The sequence below is a fragment of the Euleptes europaea genome, chromosome 20 (assembly GCF_029931775.1).
Source record: "Euleptes europaea isolate rEulEur1 chromosome 20, rEulEur1.hap1, whole genome shotgun sequence".
Taxonomy (NCBI): domain Eukaryota; kingdom Metazoa; phylum Chordata; class Lepidosauria; order Squamata; family Sphaerodactylidae; genus Euleptes; species Euleptes europaea.
Window position 1 is genome coordinate 11,675,488 of NC_079331.1, and position 21,604 is coordinate 11,697,091.

A 21,604-nucleotide genomic window follows, 5' to 3' on the forward strand; every position below is an offset into this window, starting at 1 on the left:
CCACGGTCCAGGCTGGCACATGATAGAACTATTCAAGACAACTTATGCAGCAGACAGAAGTTTGCAGATGTGGGCTCTGATTTTAATAGATTGTTTTTCTATAGAAGTTGTTGCAGTTATCCTGCCTTGGGTCTTGACTGTTGGAAGAAAGGTGAAATATGTAAATAATCAATCAATTAATCAAGTTTACTTCGATACAGTTTTGAATAAAAATCAAAGTTAGGTTAAAATAATAAAATAACAAAAGTTGATGATTCTGGGAGGGATGATTTGAAGAAGAGGAGGAAAGATCTTCTATGGGGAAAGGTTTTCAGTCAGCCGTTTATGAACCCCACTAGACCGGAGGCAAAAATTGGCTACTTGAGTGGTTATCTCCCGAGAGGACTCTGCTAAGAGAAGGGAGACTTTAGCTTCTTCCGATCTCCCAGGAAAGGATGACAATATGGGGAGAATGTACCGCGATCTTGGCCCTTCAGATGAATCACTATATAACTCCCTAAATCTAATGCCTCCAGCAAAAGACCCTCGAAATACCCTTCCTCCTAGAATCTCAAAGGATTCCAAGTCTAACTGGAAGGGCCGCCACCAGCTCGCGCTCAGACTCAACCTAGCTATTCTATGTAAATAATCTACATAAATAAATATCTGCCATGTCCCTCTGTCTTTAGCCCCTGGCCTTTCAGTGTTCTTCAAAGCACAGGGATTTCAAAGGTGCCTGCAGAGATGTGCAGATCCCGTGCTGAGCTAGCTGGTCTTACTGATGCAAGAATAATCAGGAGCTGGCTAATGTCAGAATGCAGTCTGAAAGCAAGCTGGGGCAGCTCTCTGTCGTAAGCAGAAATGAAGCCTGTAATATTCATGAGTCCATTTTCTGGCTGAGTGGGAGTCTTGAAAGTTACAAAATACCGCTCATTATGAAATGCTATTACCCGTGAAAGAGAGGAGGAAGGAATCATGATCGTTCTCTTTGAGGCATACTGCTGTAAAGCATTCATCTTGGTGCAGAAAAACCCATCACTTTGAACTCTGTCCATGCATTGATTTGAAGCTCTTCTAAGAGGTTTGTGTTGTGAACAGCGTTAGCTATACCGGCCCTGAAAAGAGCATGGTGTAGTGGTTAAGAGCTGTGGTTTGGAGTGGTGGAATCTGATCTGGAGAACCGGGTTTGATTCCCCACTCCTCCACATGAGCGGCGGCGGCTAATCTGGTGAACTGGATTTGTTTCCCCACTCCTACGCACGAAGCCAGCTGGGTGACCTTGGGCTAGTCACAGCTCTCTCAGCCCCACCTACCTCACAGGGTGTCGGTTGTGGGGAGGGGAAGGGAAGGTGGCTGTAAGCCAGTTTGAGTCTCCCTTAAGTGGTAGAGAAAGTCGGCATATAAAAGTCAATTCTTCTTCTTCTCTTGCATCTGGGCTGTTAGCGTCAGCTCAAGTCAACCTAAGAGTTTCGACAGTAAAATCCAGCGGGGCACAAACTCGATCCCTCCCAACGAAGGATCTACAGCTGGAAGGTTTCAGCAACTTCCTGTCGACATGCAGCAGATGCCCCAAAATCAGTCTCCGGTTGCCTCACCTCGGCCTTCTGTTATTTCAATGAAGGTAAAGGTGCAAACACTGGGTCATTACTAACCCTTTGGGTGACGTCACATCACAACGTTTACTAGGCAGACTATGTTTACGGGGTGGTTTGCCATTGCCTTCCCCACTTGTCTACACTACTAATTTTACTGACCTCAAAAGGCTGGAAGGCTGGATCAACCTTGAGCCGGCTACCTGAAACCGACTTCCATCGAATACAAGGAATATATTTCACGCTACAACCATGGGGCTGAACCCAAATCCTTAGGACTGGATCCAAAGGCATCTACCCAGCAGTGAAAGGGCTTCTTTGGATCTGACCCCATGGTTTGGATCCAACCCAATGTCACCAGCGTGGTATAGTGGTTAAGAGCAGTGGTTTGGAGCAGTGGAGTCTGATCTGGAGAACCAGGTTAGATCCCCCACTCCTCCACGTGAGCGGCAGAGGCTAATCTGGTGAACTGGATTTGTTTCCCCACTCCTACACACAAAGCCAGCTGGGTGACCTTGGGCTAGTCACAGCTCTCTCAGCCTCACCTACCTCACAGGGTGTCTGTTGTGGGGAGGGGAAGGGAAGGTGATTGTAAGCCGGTTTGAGTCTCCCTTAAGTGGTAGAGAAAGTCAGCATATAAAAACCAACTCTTCTTCTTCTTCTCCACTGCTAGCTAGGACTATTCAAAACAGGAGGCACGAATGGAGACGCAGGAAGGGAAGAGCTCCAAGTATGTTTTGTAGACCGTGGTTGTGTGTTTGCGTCAGCTTTTATTAAGCAGAGAGAGTTGAGACCCAACAGGAGACTGTGGTGTGTACTTCAAGATGACTGAACACAAAAGCTCCCAAGAGGGGTGTATAAACTGTGCGCGGAATTAGAGAGAAGGATTTGTTTGATACAGTGGGTGGGTTAATGCACCTGGATTGCTGCTCTACAAACATTCTATAGTGATATAAAGAAGAAGAAAAAGAAGAAGAAGAAGAATTAGAAGAAGAGGAGGAAGAGGAGGAGGAGGAGGAGGAAGAAGAGTTGGTTTTATAAGCCGACTTTTTCTGCCACTTAAGGGAGAATCAAACCTGCTTACAATCACCTTCCCTTCCCCTCCCCACAACAGACACCCTGTGAGGTAGGTGGGGCTGAGAGAGCGTGACTAGCCCAACGTCACCCAGCTGGCTTCGTGTGTAGGAGTGGGGAAACAAATCCAGTTCACCAGACTAGCCTCAGCCACTCATGTGGAGGAGTGGGGAATCAAACCCGGCTCTCCAGATCAGACTCCACTGCTCCAAACCACCGCTCTTAACCACTACACCATGCTGGCTCCACCCCAATACACTGGAGGTAAACTAAACTCTCATGTAACCTGCTAGCAGAACACAGTTCTTCCTCAAAGGGCCCCAAGAACTCAAGAATGCATGATAATTTTGACCTAAATACCCTTTACAGAACTACCGGTAAGTTCTCAGAACTCTTGAAGAAGAAGCCATTACAGTCAAACTGAGTGAGACCTATAGAGCTAAGTGGGGTTAGATCCTGACTACATTGGCAATTTCCACCTATTCTTCCTTCCCGCTGTAGATCCCCCTCCACGTTGTTCCTCAGGATCCTGTATCACCCAGGAACAGCATTTTGTGGAGATCAGAGGGCTGGAGTGGGCGGGACAATTCCATTCTGCCATTGGGAAATTTAGTGATCTTAGTAGGATCCAACCCTAATCTCATGAGCTCCCTACTAAGATCACCAGTCCTACTAGTCAATTTCCCCAGCAGGCCTTAATGTGCTCATTTCGGAAACTGAAATAACCGTTCCACCCACCTTCTGAGGAGCCTCTGTTAACTGCATTTTTTAAAAAATGGATTGCAGCTTAGATTAAAAGTGCAGCTCGTCAGCTTTATTAACTGGTCATTATCTTGGTGTTCCCCTTACTGATAGACTGTGTCCTTGCTCCAACGAAGAGGTTGAAACTATCCAACATGTTTTCTTCCGGTGCCCCTTCTATCAAACGTTACGTTTAAAATTTCTAAATCCTATCTTGACTCAGATTGAGGGATCTCCCAAATATTTAATGGTTCTCACTCTTCTTAACAATCCGGACACTAACATTATAGAAATTGTGGCTAATTTTCTTATTGGTATGACTGCAATCCGTTCTGCCTTATAGCTTTTTGTGTGTTTTATTGTATTCAGCTAAATGTTTGTTATGCCAATAAAGATATCTGAACTGAATTAAAAATGCAGTGCATGGACGTCTAACAGCATTTGACTACTTGCAAAAATTATTCAAGGACATTAATTTGATTTAAGTGTCAAACGGCTGCAGATCTGCTTGGGCAATCTGTCTTAATATTAGTAAGAAGGCAGCTATTTCTCTGAAGAAGCTGAGGACATTTCCGTGGCTTTAGAGCCATTTCCCAGTCAGGCGTTTATTTTACATACCATCTCCTTGTCTTGAAGTTCAGTTTCCAGGTCCTGGAGTCGCCTGCTGAGCTGCACATTTCGCTCTCTCTCCTTGTCTAGCTCGCTGCATTGTTCTTCCAGCTCTTCAATCTTCAAAGAGAAGCAAAAACATAGCCAGTCAAAGTTCCCCTCTCTACCAGACAGCCGGTCTTCAGATCTACTAGCGCTTTCCTTTAAACACAATGCATCACAATCTGCTCAGTTCTGTGTCTGCTACAGAGGTGAGCTTAAGCCCTGGAACCCCCTCTCCCCCAACTGGTCTTGTGCAGAGGGCGCTAGGCTAAAGTGAAGACACATGAACACATGAAGCTGCCTCATACTGAATCAGACCCTTGGTCGATCAGAGTCAGTATTGTCTATTCAGACCGGCAGCGGCTCTCCAGGGTCTCAGGCAGAGGTCTTTCACATCACTTACTTGCCTAGTCCCTTTAACTGGAGATGCCGGGGATTGAACCTGAGACCTTCTGCATTCCAAGCAGATGCTCTACCACTGAGCCATGGCCTATCTCCATGAAGCTGCCTTATTCTGAGTCAAACCCTTGGTCCATCAAAGTCAGTATTGCCTACTCTGACCAGCAACAGCTCTCCAGGGTCTCGGTTGGAGGTCTTTCACATCACCTACTTGCCTAGTCCCTTTAACTGGAGATGCCAGGGATTGAACCTGAGACCTTCTGCATGCCAAGCAGATGCTCTACCACTGAGCCGTGGCCTATCCCCATGAAGCTGCCTTATTCTGAGTCAGACCCTTGGTCCATCAAAGTCAGTATTGCCTACTCTGACCAGCAACGGCTCTCCAGGGTTTCGAACGGAGGTCTTTCACGTCACCTACTTGCCTAGTTCCTTTAACTGGAGATGCCAGGGATTGAACCTGGGACCTTCTGCCTGCCAATCAGATACTCCACCACTGAGCCACAGCCCCTCCCCAAAATGGCTGCGCTTTCCTTGGTGCCTTGTAAAGGGGGGGTGCCTGTTGCAACTCTGCACGTGTCTGCTCTGGGTTTGCCTCCTTCCCAATCGGGGAACAGTGATTCATACACAGGAGTGGTTTCTCCCAAGGAAAGATTACTCTTATGCCTGTACACACTAAAAAAAAAAACAATCCTTTTGGAGGCATGAGCTTAAAGTATACCTTTAATATTAATTCAAGAACTTCCCCCACCCCCCAGAAGTCTGGGGAACAATGCACTGGGTGGGGGAAAGAGTTACATGACTACTCCAGTGCTGAACAGACCTGAGCTTTCCAGAAAAACACGTCACCTGCTCAATTATTACCACCAGTATTTGCAGAAACAGAATCCTACAGCTGTCAGCAGGCCTCTGCCAGGAACGTGTGGGCCAATTAAAAGCCTTTGATAGATTGCACCATATTATTTTAGTGACAGTACAAACTACTATTCTTGGATTGCAGTTTTTTTAAAAAAGAGAGAGAGAGTTCTAAATTTACACCTCTCTGCAATTCTCCTCTGCCTGCCGTTTATGTACAGCAGATCAATGGGGGAAAGAGTCACTCTACTCTGCATTAAGCAAGTGAGACTCTCATCTGGTTTGCACCCTTCTAGCTCAGGGGTGGGGAACGTCAGGCCCGGGGGCCGTATAAGGCCCGCGAAATCATGTGGTCTGGCCCTTCGTGGGTCCTGGCAGATTTCTAGCTCAGAAGGATCTAAGACTGGCGATCTGCCCCCTCCCGTAGACAGGAATAGCCTCTATTCAAGGCGGATGTGAGTTTGTTTTGCCAAGAAAAGGAACCTTTTTCCCCCCTTGCAGAAGAGTCGTTGGCTATGGAGCTGCTGGGACCGCCCAATAAACCGTGTTAACCCTTTCCCACCCAGGCCGTGGAGAAACTATGTGGCAGACACTCGGAGCCGTCTCTGGTCGTGCCTCTTGGCTAGATGTTTGACCAAATATAGCAGGCTAATTTTTAAGTTGATAATTGTGTATGGCCCGTGAATGATGTTATAAATATCCAAATGGCTCTTGGCAGAAAAAAGGTTCCCCACCCCTGATCTAGCTGGTTTGACATTATCACACCCCAAGGTAATCCCAGTTTAGGGTCTACTGAGCAGCGATTTGGTCGATAAGCAAGGGAAAGCGCTTTCAGAAATTACAATAATCATGGTAGAATAAGGATGCATTAAATGGAGCACCACAGATGCTCAAGAAATGCTTTTGCCTGCCCCCCTCCATTTGGGTTCAGGGATCAATTGGACAGAGCTGATGCTGCGATTCTTTTATCCCATGAATGTAAAGCCAGGAGTGAGGAGGATATTTGCACCACCCACCACCATAGCCCACTCTATATATCTACATTGTCAGGCACTGGCCTGGAAATCATGCCCTGAGCGCAGGTGGCTCTCCAAAGACTCTGACTTGTGTAGCTTCGCTATTGTTTTTGCTGAGATTGCTGAAAGTGTGATAACTGTAAACTGTAACTGTAAACCTTCATGGGAACCAGGGAATCGTCCTGGCAACCAACGTACTGTTTGATTTCTGTTATTATGTGCTGCCCTGTCCCTTTCCCCCCATTGAAGTCCATGAATAGCTTAACATTAGTTTCTGCTCCTCGCTCCTTCCTTAATAAACCTGCTTCTTAGGATACCTGCCTGGACATCTGGTTTTTTGGGAATTGCTAGGCGAACTCAGAGCTGACATACATCTATATGGTTTGACAGTGTACCCAGAAAGATACTTCTGGCCCGTTCATTAGTTCTCTCTCCAATGCCCCAGTTCTTTTACTTTTCCTCACTGCAGATCAGCACTAGAAAGTACAAACCAAGGGAGAAAGTGTTTGTGCGTTTCAGATTGCAGGGGACCGGTGGGGCAGACTGGCCATTTAACTTACAGGTAAATGTCCTGTTGGGCTGCTACCCTAGAGGGCCACTGGTGACCAGGAGCAAGCAAAGCCAATCCCCAGCAACTCTGCCAGTTCTTCAGGGACCACTTGGTTCAGATCCATCCTCTGCAATGACAGTCAATGTCACCTTACTGCCTACTCCAGTTTATGGAAGGGAGCAATGGGTGGGTTAATTAGTCCGCCCAAGGGTTCTTTCCCCTTTGCTTAATGCTTGCCCTGACCAACCAGATGCGTTTCTGGCTAAGAAGCTCCTAACTGATGAAAAAAAAATCAGTTTACACTTTTGACTGCTAAATTCTGTGCTGCAGCTATTAAAATACGTCGTACCCTGACAGGATAAGAGTAACAGAAATACCTTATCACTCAAAATATTAAGGGGGGGTCACACCAATTTATGCGATGTTTATATAAATTGTATTCATACACGCAATATGTAATTTTTAGGCTCAGATTATTTGTAGTAGCTGTTGTGGTTTTCTTATTATCTGTTGTGGCTGTTGTTTGTTAGTTTGGTTGTTTGTTTTTGCTGGTCAGTGACCATATTAATAAATTATTATTATTATTATTATTAGGCTAATGTCCACTGTTGGGGCCACGTAAGGCAGCGGTCCCCTGCAGCACTGGTTGGCAGCGTGGTAGGGGCCACTCCGCTTAGCTTGTTCCAGACCTCACAAGGCCGCCTGGTTTCATAGCCTTACAGAAGTTCAGACACCTGATGACGGCAGCCCCATATCTGATGACACTGGAGGTGAACAAATTTAGAAGGGCTTTCACGTTAACCCGATGTGGAGCTTTGCCATCGGCCGTCTTAGAAGGTAGATATTAAAAAATTCCTCTTTCTGAGAGAGTCTGCCCGTGCAATGGTGAAGAAGAAGAAGAAGAGTTGGTTTTTTATATGCCGACTTTCTCTACCACTTAAGAGAGACTCAAACCGGCTTACAATCACCTTCCCTTCCCCTCCCCACAACAGACACCCTGTGAGGTAGGTGAGGCTGAGAGAGTGCGACTAGCCCAAGGTCACCCACCTGGCTTTGTGTGTAGGAGTGGGGAAACAAATCCCGTTCACCAGATTAGCCCCCGCTGCTCATGTGGAGGAGTGGGGGATCAAACCCGGTTCTCTAGATCAGACTCCACCGCTCCATCCACTGCTCTTAACCACTACACCATGCTGGCTCCCAGAAATTGAAACCCACAAACACGTCTTATTATATTGCCGATTATGAGTTAAGATCTAAGACTATTCAAGAAATTTTAAGAAATAATATAGGGCTACCTGTCAAAGATAGGACATTTCGGAGGACAATAGGTGAAAACGCATGATCGCTTTATCCTCCTTTAATCCCTGTTTCAGCCAGGATTCAGCCAGGATCGAACGCATGCGTTTCGCCTAATGTGCTTCGATCCTGGCTAAAACAGGGATTAAAGGAGGATAAAGCAACCATGCGTTTTCGCCCATTGATTCATAGGGTCGCCATGAGTCAGAAGCGACTTGACGGCACTTAACACCCACACACCTGATAAAATTTGTATCCAAAGACTACTGGAAGATAGTAGCCCACAAACTTCGAGATGTGTGGCCAAATTTTGTGTCGCTGTATATAAGGCCCGAAAGGATGTAATTTACAAATAGGTAAAATTTGACAGAAGCTAGCTTACTTGCCTCTTTAGATATGGGATTTTATTGATATATTGTATTTTGTGGACTCTTCGATTGACTGATACTGTTTTTATTACAAATTTATGTTACTCCTGATTAGATGTGTTCTATTTTTTGGGGTCAAATGACAGTAAAATAAAAACTAACTAGCTTGTTCCAGGGCCATTTTAACTTTCCAGTCCATTCCTGGAAGATGTAACGACTGACATGTTTTCTTACTAGTAAAAGTTACGGATCCAGCAGGACAGCAATTTGCTGGAGCTGTCGTTTGCTGCATCTGGTACCTTGCTCTGAAGCTGATCGTTCTCTTCTTTGCAAATGGAAAACTGGTTTTTCCAGTGCTCTATGCTGGCAGCGGATTCCTGCAGTGCGGAAGCCAGCCGGGCGTTGCTCTCCCGAAGAGTCTGCAGTTCTGTTTCCCACTTCTTTACATTAGAGGAACTAAAGAAAGAGAGAAAAGCCCACATTTTCAACACTCGCTTGACCATGCTTCTTCTAAGCACCCCCTTCAATGAATAGGAGAGGAAATAATGTTACCTAGAATATGCCACAGATGGACATTTTAAGCCAAAAATTTCAACAAGGAACTATTCGATATTAAGGTAAAGTTAGTCCCCTCTGCAAGCACCGGGTCATTACTGACTCATAGGGTGACGTCACATCCCGACGTTTACTAGGCAGACTTTGTTTACGGGGTGGTTTGCCAGTGCCTTCCCCAGTTGTCTACACTTTACCCCCCAATGAGCTGGGTACTCATTTCACCGACCTCGGAAGGATGGAAGGCTGAGTCAGCCTTGAGCCGCCTACCTGAACCCGTCTTCCATCGGGATCGAACTCAGGTTGTGAGCAGAGCTTTTGGCTGCAGTACTGCAGCTTACCACTCTGCGCCACAGGGCTGATGGACATTTTAAGCCAAAATTTTCAACAAGGAACTATTCGATATTACCATGCTGTAAGTAAAATGGGGGAAAGCAGGTTTTAAATAAACCTATACCTGGACTAACAGGGTTGGATTAAGAATTATTGCCAAGTAACAGAGTAGCCCCACCACCCAGGTAACCCATCTTCACCTTTGGGCTAGTGCAAGTTTCAGTTTGTCATTCTCCGTCTTCAGTTGTGCGTCTGAAGGGGTGCCGTGTGACGCCTTCTCATCATCTGTGCCATTCACACTGGATGCCCGAGTGGAACATGGAGTATCCCGGCCCGATTCCTGTACAACACATAGCACAAAACAAGGAAGGTTTTCAAGTTTATTAATACGGTCGACTGACCAATCATGTGCCAACACATCAAAAGTGCCAGACACAATAGTTTTGCGCCGCAGAATCACAGGCCGCCCGTACATATAAAGGTGTAAAGTCAATAAAAACAATCCCTGGTTAAAATTATCATATTAAAATTGATAAAATTGTAAAATAGTCTAACAATCATTTTCTAATAAAGTTCTGCGCATTTTAATAGCAACAGCGCAGAACTTGGCAGTTTGGAGCGTAAGCTAAGGGTCTTCTCCTAATAGGAGCTTCTTTGCCAAAAGCTCAACAGACTCTTTAGGGAATTTACCAAGTAGAGGAAAAATAAGCTTTGATCTAACTTCGTGGTAGAATGGGCAACGTATCAGTGCATGTTCGATGGTTTCAACGTCCCCTGTTCCACACGGACATAACCTCTCTGATCTAGGGATCTTCTTATATTTCCCTTCCAAAACAGCCGATGGTAGGGCCTGGCATCTGGCAAGGGTAAAGGCCTTCCTATAATTAATAGACTCAAGATGATAAAAATAAGCCGCAGGTGAGACTAAGTATCTAGATGTATCAGGTACTAGGGAAAATGGTGATTTTCCAAGGTCTGTCTGGAGTTCAGTGTCTTCCACCCTTTGCTTCAAGAAGCTTGATGCTTGGTCTAAGCCCATGGCTAACAGGGTAGGTGGAGAAAGGCCCAAGCAGGCAAACAAGGAAGATTTACAAAGCCCTAAGGAAACATAGATAGGACTGAAAGGCATTCTTGTCACTTTTTGGCACGTTGCAAAACACCAACGGGTCCGGCACAATCTACCTGACCAAGAACGAGGACCTTCTATCTGCGATAACTAGGGTTGCCCAACCTCCAGGTACTAGCTGGAGATCTCCTGCTATTACAACTGATCTCCAGCCGATAGAGATCAGTTCACCTGGAGAAAATGGCTGCTTGGCAATTGGACTCTATGGCATTGAAGTCCCTCTCCTCCCCAAACCCCGCCCTCCTCAGGCTCCGCCCCAAAAACCTCCCGCCAGTGGCAAAGAGGGACCTGGCAACCCTAGCAATAACTTGTTCTTGTAGCTCAAAGACGGGTCTACACAGAGAACCAAACCCTGTGGTGAAACTGTTCCAACTTCACTTTGAATACTCCCATGTAAAAAAATCCCTGCACAGAGAAAATGAATGTGCCATGGAGAAAAGGAGGCAATAATCCTTCACCAGGATAAACTCATTTTCCATGCATGTGGATTTTTTTTAATGGAGTGGGGCGTTTTCAGACATTTGATTCTCTCCATCTACAGTGAGAAGTAGTACAGTTCTGGGACAGTTTTTACCATTCATTTCTGCAGTGGTTGTATACCAAATCAAATTTTATTTCGATACAATACTAGCTCTGAATAAAAATCAAAGTTAGGTTAAAATAATAAAATAATAAAAGTTTAAATAATAAAAGTTGATGGTTCTGTGAGGGATGATTTGAAGAAGAGGAGGAAAGATCTTCTATGGGGAAAGGTTTTCAATCAGCCATTTACGAATCCCACTAGACCGGAGTGGTTGTAAACTAGCACACATACCCACAGAAGTTCTGGGCTGCCACATACCATACAAGCAGCCCCTCAAAAGGAAGCCACAGATTTAAAAAAGAATGTTTATGAAACACCTTTGCTCACTCTCCTCTGAAATTAATCTCAGAATAGTATTTTCAGTGTTTTAAAGCTTGTTGGTAGAACCTGATCGGCAAAAAAAAAAAAAAAAATGCAGATCTGCTACCTGCAGTTTAAACAAGGGTTTAGGATAAGTCACTTACCTGAGAATGGTTGCTGGATGTCTCGGTTTTTTCTTGAGATCTGTCTCGCGCTAGTCTGGCAGCTTCTTTGACTTCTTGAAATTTCTCTGCAAACTGAACATGCACATGCAAAGCATGACATTCGCTTGGCCCCAAACTGATAGCTTACTCCAGCTTAAATTAACCTACATGGTTCTTAAAGTGTGGAAAGAGTAAAGAGCTTTTGGTGCCCTTAGGGGCATCCAAAATAATCAGGAATTGGGGTGTGCATGGAGAGAAAGAGTATCCGTATCAAACAGTAACAATGACATCAGACTATATGGGAAATCTCATTATTGTATTTATTGGTAGATTTTTACACACAAGTACTGCTCACATCTGAATATAAACAAAGAAGGGAGAGGAACTGTACCAAGTTGGATGCAGAGAGCCTCAGATTTCTCCCTGGAGACTCAGCCCCTGAATCGGAACTTGAATTGTGCCAAAACATGTATATAAACATATGAAGATTCCTTACACCAAGCTGGACTAATGGTCCATGTAGCTCACAATGGCAATTGTGACTCTCGAGAGACTCAAGCAGAGAGGAGTCTCTCCTATCCCTGCCACTAAAGATCCTTGAACAGGAGATATTAAGGCTTAAACCTGGGACCTTCTGCATGCAAAGTGGGTGCTCTATCTAGTATTGCCAACTCCAGGTTGGAAATTCCCCAAGGATTTGGGGAGGGGAGGGACCTCAGTGGGGCATCATGCCATCGAGCCGACTCTCCAAAGCAGCTACCTCTCTCAGGGGACCCCTCCTCCTTTCTCCCCTTCCTCCCCCTTTGCATCTGGCTAATTCTAATAATATCAGACTCCAAATGGAAATGACTGTGGGAAAGCGAAAGCAATAAGTAATTGCAGATATTCATTTGAGCACACGTTTCTGAAAACAGTTCTAGTGCGCATCCGCAACTGGCCACGAATGTACATCTTGGCTGTCAACCTCTATGGCTCCAGACTTCATTAGAATAATGGATTTGTTGATATCAAATCTTGGGAATTTATTTCTCGATTTAAGGCAGCAGAAACATGCAAACGCTGTATTATTGCTGCACCGAGATCCAACAGCCCTACTAATGAAAGGTGCTCATGGAGGAGAGGGGCTGTGGCTCAGTGGTAGAGCATCTGCTTGGCATGCAGAAGGTCCCAGGTTCAATCCCCGGAATCTCCAGTTAAAGGGACCAGGAAAGCCAATGTGAAAGATCTCCACCTGAGACCCTGGAGAGCTCCCCCTGCTGGTGGAATCCGCAAACCAGCAGGTTGGACAACGGCAGTAGTCTATTGTACAACGTTGTCCTTGGCTCGGAGGTGGTTGTCATTCTTCCGGTCCATAAGTCACATGAACACGTGAAGCTGCCTTATATTGAATCTGACCCTGGGTCCATCAAAGTCAGTACTTTCTACTCAGACCAGCAGCGGCTCTCCAGGGTCTCAGGCAGAGGTCTTTCACATCACCTACTTGCCTGAATATCTGCAATTACTTATTGCTTTTGCTTTGCCGGTCTGAGTAGACAATACTGACTTTGATGGACCAAGGGTCTGATTCAGTAGAAGGCAGCTTCATGTGCTCATGAGTTATCTGAAGGTTGTCTGAATCTGTGGACACACTCATAAGCCAATGAAACATATGCAGACAATCTTGTGTTTGCAACGGTCAGCGTTTCCAACCCCTGCTCTGCAACGGAGATTACCTTCCCCGCCACCCTGTCCTACTAATTGCATAGAGACAGAATCACATTTTCTCCTCCTCCCTTCTAAAAGTTTGTTCTAAACAGCGGCTCCTTTTATAGATCTTGACATTTAGCCTGCATGAAAGTTTCATGATTCCTGCGTTGTGTAGGCAATTAATGCTACAGATCAGTTAGGCGAGGCAATGGCTTTTTAAGAGGAGCAGCCTCTACGGGGAAGTGTTCGCAAAAGCTTTGAGCTCCACTGAAATCAGGTTCAGGCACATTCGTGCGTAGCGGTAGGTCCAATTAACTATTATTGCCACAACTACATTTCCTCTTTTCCATTCCCGGGGACTGGGGCATCATTACTGCTGTAATTCTGTTAATCCCAAACGGCAAACTGAGACGTAATAGTGAGAAATGGAGGCTTGGTTGGTTGCTTGCCAGGCCCTTAGCGGGGAGTATTGAAGAAGAAGAAGAAGAAGAAGAAGAAGAAGAAGAAGAAGAAGAAGAAGAAGAAGAAGAAGAAGAAGAAGAAGACGAGGAGGAGGAAGAGGAAGAGGAAGAGTTGGTTTTTATATGCCGACTTTCTCTACCACTTAAGGGAGACTCAAACTGGCTTGCAATCACCTTCCCTTCCCCACCCCCACAACAGGCACCCTGTGAGGTAGGTGAGGCTGAGAGAGCATGACTTGCCCAAGGTCACCCAGCTGGCTTTATGCGTAGGAGTGGGGAAACCAACCCAGTTCACCAGATTAGCCTCCGCCGCTCATGTGGAGGAGTGGGGAATCAAACCTGGTTTTCCAGATCAGACTCCACCGCTCCAAACCACTGCTCTTAACCACTACACCACACTTGCTCTCTTATAGGGCAATAAGGAACAGCAACTTTTGGCTCTGCTGACGGGATCAGCAGAAGGCCTCTTTCAGGGATGGGGCTCTTAGAATCATAGAATCATAGAGTTGGAAGGGACCACCAGGGTTGTCTAGTCCAACCCCCTGCACAATGCAGGAAATTCACACACACCCAGTGACCCCTACTCAATGCCCAGAAGATGGCCAAGATGCCCTCCCTCTCATGATCTGCTTAAGGTCATAGAATCAGCATTGCTGACAGATGGCCATCTAGCCTCTGCTTAAAAACCTCCAGGGAAGGAGCACTTACCACCTCCCGAGGAAGCCTGTTCCACTGAGGAACCGCTCTGTTAGAAAATTCTTCCTCATGTCTAGATGGAAACTCTTCTGATTTAATTTTAACTCGTTGGTTCTGGTCCGACCTTCTGGGGCAACAGAAAACAACTTGGCACCATCCTCTATATGACAGCCCTTCAAGTACTTGAAGATGATTATCATATCCCCTCTCAGTCTTCTCCTCTTCAGGCTAAACATACCCATCTCCTTCAACCTTTCCTCAGAGGACGGTCTCCAGACCCCTCCCCATCTTTGTTGCCCTCCTCTGGACACGTTCCAGCTTATCTACATCTTTCTGAAATTATGGTGCCCAAAACTGAACACAATACTCTTCATGGTTCAAAGTATGTCATTTAGAGGTTGTGGGGTGACTTTGGGCCAGGCACATTGTTGACGCTTAATCTCCCGTGATGGGTTTTTTGAGGAAAAAATGGAGGATGGGAGAATGATGTTGAAAGTTGATTTGGGGAGAAAGGCAGGGTATAAATAAATGCTGAAAAAAACAAAAAGGGGACAAAATCCTAAAGCCTTAATCACAAAAAACCTCCCTGTTGAGAGGCCTCATTATTGTATTACTCATAATTTATACACAGAGGACTGACTGAGGGAGGGGCTGTGGCTCAGTGGTAGAGCATCTGCTTGGCATGCAGAAGGTCCCAGGTTCAATCCCTGGCATCTCCAGTTAAAGGGACTAGGCAAGGAGGTGATGTGAAAGACCCCTGCCTGAGACCCTGGAGAGCCGCTGCCGGTCTCAGTAGACAATACTGACTTTGATGGACCTTGATGGTCTGATTCAGTAGAAGGCAGCTTCATGGAGACAGGCCATGGCTCAGTGGTAGAGCATCTGCTTGGCATGCGGAAGGTCCCAGGTTCAATCCCCAGCATCTCCAGTTAAAGGGACTAGGCAAGTAGGTGATGTGAGAGACCTCTGCCTGAGACCCCGGTGAGCAGCTGCTGGTCTGAGTAGACAATACTGACTTTGATGGACCAAGGGTCTGATTCAGTAGAAGGCAGCTTCACGTGTTCGTGTGACTTATGGACCGGAAGAATGACAACCACCTCCGAACCAAGGACAACGTTGTACAATAGACTACTGCCGTTGTCCAACCTGCTGGTTCGCAGATTCCACCAGCAGGGGGAGCTATCTTCCGCCATCAGACGTCTAAGCCCATCTCCAGCTGTGCATGTTTCTGAATCATCTGCAGAACGTCTGCTTTGTCTTCTGCTCCAAGCCAGCCAGCCTCTATTCTTCCTTCCGGCGATGGCTTGAAACAGCGCTCCACAGGACAGAAAGAACCGGCTACCTGATTCCCCCAATTTCGCGGAGTAAGGCGCTATCTTCTTTCAGCTTTGGGCTCAACCCTGAACTAACCTGCCATGCTGCGAAGGCCTAATACTGGGAGGATGAGCAGCGATCGCAAATCCCAATTGCAGAGGGATCAGTTTCACAGCAACACATGAAAGGGAAGGAGCAAGCAAGGCTGATGTTGCTCTGGGCTCAGTTACAGCAATACAAAATTGTCGTACGTGCTCGCACAACAATTGTGTTGGAGCAGGCGGCCTCTCACTACGATGGGGAAGCCATAACGTCGAGATCTGAAGCTGCAGCCGCTCCTTTAGCGTAACACCTATGAGAGCTACCAGGGTGCTGTGAACCAGGCAGCTCTTGCTCAAACTCATATCTGCCATAAATCTGTTCAGTGGCCTTTGGCAAGCTGTTCTCTCTCTCTCTTTCTCTGTGCCTCAGCTCTCCATCGGCAAGAAGGCGAGCATAAGCCACTACCTTGGCATGAGCCACTGCCTTGGGAGGGGCAGTGGCTCAGCGGTGGAGGAGAAGAAGGAGGAGAAGAAGGAGGAGGAGGAGGAGAAAGAGGAGAAGGAGAAGAAGGAGAAGGGAAGAAGAGTTGGTTTTTATATGCCAACTTTCTCTACCACTTAAGGAAGAATCAAACTGGCTTGCAAACACCTTCCCTCCTCTTCCCCACAACAGACACCCTGTGAGGTAGGTGGGGCTGAGAGAGTGTGACTAGCCCAAGGTCACCCAGCTGGCTTCATGTGTAGGAGTGGGGAACAAATCCAGTTCACCAGATTAGCCTCCGCCGCTCATGTGGAGGAGCGGGGAATCAAACCTGGTTCTCCAGATTAGAGTCCACTGCTCCAAACCACCGCTCTTAACCACTACACCACGCTGCTTTGCATGTCGAAGGTCCCATGTTCAATCCCTGGAAACTCCAGCAAAAAGGATGGTCTCTCTCCCTCTCTGTGCCGCAGATCTCCATTGGCAAGAGGGCGAGCATAAGCCACTACCTTGGCATGATCACTGCCTTGGGAGGGGGCCGTGGCTCAGTGGTAGAGCAAATGCTTTGCATGTAGAAGGTCTCGTGTTCAAAACCTGGAAACTCCAGCAAAAAGGATAGCCTCTCTCAGTGCAACCACCTGGAAAGTTCCCTGCTGGTCAGAGGAAACTATACCGAGAGAAATGGATCAATGGTCTGACTCAGTCTTGAGAATCTCTCATACGGTCAAGAAAGTCAATCAGCCCCCATGTGATCCAATTAAAGACAGAGCTTTTAGGTTGAATGCTAACTCCTCCCACAAACTCTGGCCCACTCATTGATTATGTGCAGATGATTAATCTCTCTTTAGACAAGCTGTTGTTTTTTTAATGGAAGCATATATATATATATATATATATATATATATATATATATATATATATATATATATATATATATATATATATATATATATATATATCCCCACCTCCCAACGGATCCTTCTGCTCCTCCTTTTAATTGACTGAGATTATTACAGATTTTGCTACAACAAGAAAAAAGAGCAACGGGGCAGGGGGAAGAGGGGGAGAAGTAATGCAAACTCAATTACCTTTGATAGCTGTTGTTCAGAAGAAAATCCCAACCCAAACACGGTGTTCGCTCTGCTATCAGCCCACTGACCAAACTTCTGTGATGTTTTAGTAAAGGTCATGTTAGGTGTGATGGTGCTATTTATAATTACCTGTAAAAGAAAAGAAAAGAAAGATATACACACTCAAGAATATATGGATTTAAGAGAGGGTTTTGTACTTCAATGTCACGTCCTGTGCATCAGAAATGCTCCTGATTATTATCAGATTCAAGAACTACATGCAGTGGGGGCTGACAAGTCTTCCAACACAGAATTCAGACAACAGCAAGTCAAATCCTTCCCCAAAGCCAAAAGATTGCCTACAGCGAGTGCAGACTAAAGGACTGCAATCTGGACATGATTGAAGGAGAGGTGGGTTAAGAACATAGGAAAAGCCCTGATGGATCAGACCCAGGCCCATCAAATCCAGCAGTCTGTTCATACAGGGGCCAAACAGGGGCCTCTAGGAAGCCCCCTAACAACTGCAGCAGCACCATCGTGCCTGTGTTCCACAGCACCTAATATATTCGGCATGCTCCTCTGATCCTGGAGAGAATAGGTACGCATCATGACCAGTATCCATTTTGACGAGTAGCCATGGATAGCCCCCTCCTCCATGAACATGTCCACTCCCCTCTTCAAGCCTTCCAAGTTGGCAGCCACCACATTCTGGAGCAGGGAGTTCCACAATTTAACTACGCGTTGCGTGACGACAACTTGGTTGAAAAATAACAGAGACTGAGTACACTAACCATGCCTATGCACGATCACCAAAACCAGAGGACGGCACACAAACACTGAATATGCATATAAACCAGTCCCTATGACAGGGAATTTTGAAAAAGCAGCATTCCCGGTCATGAGGAATGAGTCCGGTGCACCCAGTTATACAGTGAAACTTTGAAACACTGAAAGTATTGAACATTATTATTATTATTATTATTATTATTATTATTATTATTAGGCATTATACCCCACTGAGGTCCCTCCCCTCCCCATACCCTGCCCTCCCTAGGCTCCACCCCCAGATCTCCAGGAATTTCCCAACCCAGAGTTGGCAACTCTACCTCACAACGAGCCCGGTCAGGTGGGCTAGACCCAGAGAGTGGCTGCTTTGATGCCTAAAGAAGGATGGCAGAATCAATCCTCAAATTACCATTCGACAGCAGACGTATCGTAGTTGCTCTGAAATGCCACCAAGGGAAAAAGGTCAAATACCTCTTCCTTTGTTATCATGGATTACATAAACCAATCTGCTGACAGAAGGAGATAGAGTAGAAGCTTTTCCTCCCCCTTTCAATAAAGACCTCAGATTGTGATGCAGTTGTCAGACCCAGAAGTTGAACGTGCTCCGTTGTAAATCGCACCATACTTATGCAAACCACGCCATACGTCTTAACTTGTGTATACGAGAATGTTTAATTTGCACAGGTGGAAGTAATCGAGCATCACAAATTGAGATTTATTTCAAGCAAAAACAAAAAAAGGTTTATTTTGCCTCTATGGAACAATTTCATGCGGGAGATGGCAATTTGTGTTTCCTCTCCTTCCCAGCATAATTTCCCCACACATACACCCTTCTCGCTTCCAGGGCTGTGTCCTGCTTAACTCCTAGGAGGTCTCACTCATCATAAACTATTCACAACTTAATGTTTTGGGAGTCATGGAAGTGCTAAATCTGTGGTTGAGAAACTTGTCGAGGATGTACTGATGCAAGGTGCCTGGAGCATAAGAAAACACAAAATTTGCACGCATACTCCTTCTACTTAGGCCTCTTTTACAGTTAAGAACTTTTAAAATCCAGTTGATTTTAATGGGAGAGAATTCTGCTTATCTTTTCTCCTACTGAAATCAACAGGGGCTTAAAAGTGCTTGGCTTTGGCTGCATCGCATAATTATTTTCAACATTTAAATTACTACGCCAAATAAATCAATTGCATTAATGGCCCGTTTCCAATGTCCATCCAAAAGGCAAAGGTAGCCTCTGCATGAATGAATGTACAGAGATATATACAATTAGAAAGGAGTGGTAAGGTTCAATTGAAATATTTATTTTCCAAGTCCTGTTTGAGTTCAGCGCAATTTCCAAACTTCTAAAACAAAACATAAAATAAAAACTATGTACTCAGCAGCGCACACTAAAACAGCAACAGCTATAAAAAGCTTGCTTTAATTTACTTTTTTCAGCTTCTATCCCACTTTATGACCCAGTTATATACGCCTTTCAGATCTACATAAGAACATAAGAAAAGCCCTGCTGGATCAGACCAAGGCCCATCAAGTCCAGCAGTCTGTTCACACGGTGGCCAACCAGGTGCCTCTAGGAAGCCCACAAACAAGGCGACTGCAGCAGCACCATCCTGCCTGTATTCCACAGCACCTAATATAATAGGCAAACTCCTCTGATCCTGGAGAGAATCTCCTGGAGACTGGCTGTTAAATCAGCACCCGTAACTAGGCCTGGAAAGAAAAGAAAAAAGACAGCCAGAGTTTTCAAAACAGGTGGGATGTGTTAGTTCTGGCAGCTGAGGTTTCTGCTGGTCTTCAGATGTAGACTCACAGTTACGGGCAGTCTCTCTGGGAGCACAGATTACCGCTGCAACATTGGGCGATGCTTGTTCAGCATACTTGGAAAAGAGTTCCCATTTGCAGCTGCCAGGATTTTTATTAGATTTTATAAGGGGGACTCGTTGCGCAACAAGCAGACGGTGACAGTCTGCGTGATTCACCCCGAGCTGCAATTAAGGCAAGCAACCGGGGGACCCAGCTTGAACCTCGACGAAAGAGACGCGGCCCTGCCAATCAAGTTCTGAACAAAGGAGTTTCCGCTTCTGCCGCACACATCCACACCCACAAAGAAAGAAAAGGTTTCTCTCCTTGGTGTGTATGTGTGCACACAGCTGAACAGAAAGGAGCTAAATTGGTCCAGAAATGCCAACTTAATAGGGAGTACTTATGTGCGTACACACACAGCACAACGGTTAGAGTGGTGTGGGGACTAGGGTTGCCAACTGCCAGGTCGTAGCAGGAGATCTCCTGCTATTACAACTGATCTCCAGCCGACAGAGATCAGTTCACCACTTGGGCAATTGGACTCTATGGCATTGAAGTCCCTCCCCTCCCCAAACCCCGCCCTCCTCAGGCTCTGCCTCTAAACCCTCCTGCCAGTTGCCAAGAGGGACCTGGCAATCCTAGTGGGGACTCCGGGAACTCATTTTGGGACATGCAAAATGCATAGGGTTGCCAACCTCCAGGTACTAGCTGGAGATCTCCTGCTATTACAGCTGATCTCCAACCGATAGAGATCAGTTCACCTGGAGAAAATGGCCACTTTGGCCACTGGACTCTATGAGATTGAAGTCCCTCCCCAAACCCCGCCCTCCTCAGGCTCCGCCCCAAAAACCTCCCGCTGGTGGTGAAGAGGGACCTGGCAATCCTAAAAATGCAGCAGACACCGGACCATGGGGCCTTGCCTGAGAAGGAGTCGCTTTCATCCTCTCTGTGGCTTACCCAGCGTTTGCCAGTTTTATGTCCAATTAAACAGGGTTTATTTCCCAATGTGGAAAAATGTCAGCAGAAGTATACTTAGCAAAGCCAGTGCTTTGTCATGGAGCTATGAGAGAGCCAGTGTGAGAGAGCCAGCGTGGTGTAGCAGTTAAGAGCAGTGGTTTGGAGTGGGAGACTCTGATCTGGAGAACCGGGTTTGATTCCCCACTCCTCCACATGAGCGGCGGAGGCTAATCTGGTGAACTGGATTTGTTTCCCCACTCCTACACACAAAGCCAGCTGGGGGACCTTGGGCTAGTCACAGCTCTCTCAGCCCCACCTACCTCACAGGGTGTCTGTTGTGGGGAGGGGAAGGGAAGGTGATTGTAAGTCGATTTGAGTCTCCCTTAAGTGGTAGAGAAAGTTGGCATATAAAAACCAACTCTTCTTCTTTTCCTTCTTCCCACAGTAGATATTCTTCAGGATATCGTAGGAAAAGAGAAAGCATTCCTTCCTGGCATCTCTCCATCCTTCTAAAAATCAGTGTCATGGAATAGAAGCATTACGTATTAATGCTCAAAGAGCTACCCGTGTATTGTCTAAGCAGTCGTTATGGCTGTCTTTAAAGCACATATTATTGTAAGCTCTCCTTCCCTGGAGGTTTTTAAGCAGAGGCTGGACGGCCATCTGTCAGCAATGCTGATTCTATGACCTTAAGCAGATGATGAGAGGGAGGGCATCTTGGCCATCTTCT

At 46.0% G+C, this 21,604-nt stretch overlaps 1 protein-coding gene across 1 annotated transcript in view; it reads right to left on the bottom strand.

The window, feature by feature from the left end:
- HOMER2 (homer scaffold protein 2) overlaps positions 1–21,604 on the bottom strand; it is a 73,795-nt gene that overhangs the window by 6,587 nt on the left and 45,604 nt on the right. Inside the window, exons 3-7 of the mRNA XM_056865679.1 lie at positions 17,344–17,475; positions 11,577–11,669; positions 9,604–9,743; positions 8,818–8,974; positions 4,005–4,115 (exon numbers count right to left, since the gene is read on the bottom strand). Coding sequence (XP_056721657.1) covers positions 4,005–4,115; positions 8,818–8,974; positions 9,604–9,743; positions 11,577–11,669; positions 17,344–17,475 — 633 coding nt within the window. The remainder of the gene's footprint in view (positions 1–4,004; positions 4,116–8,817; positions 8,975–9,603; positions 9,744–11,576; positions 11,670–17,343; positions 17,476–21,604) is intronic.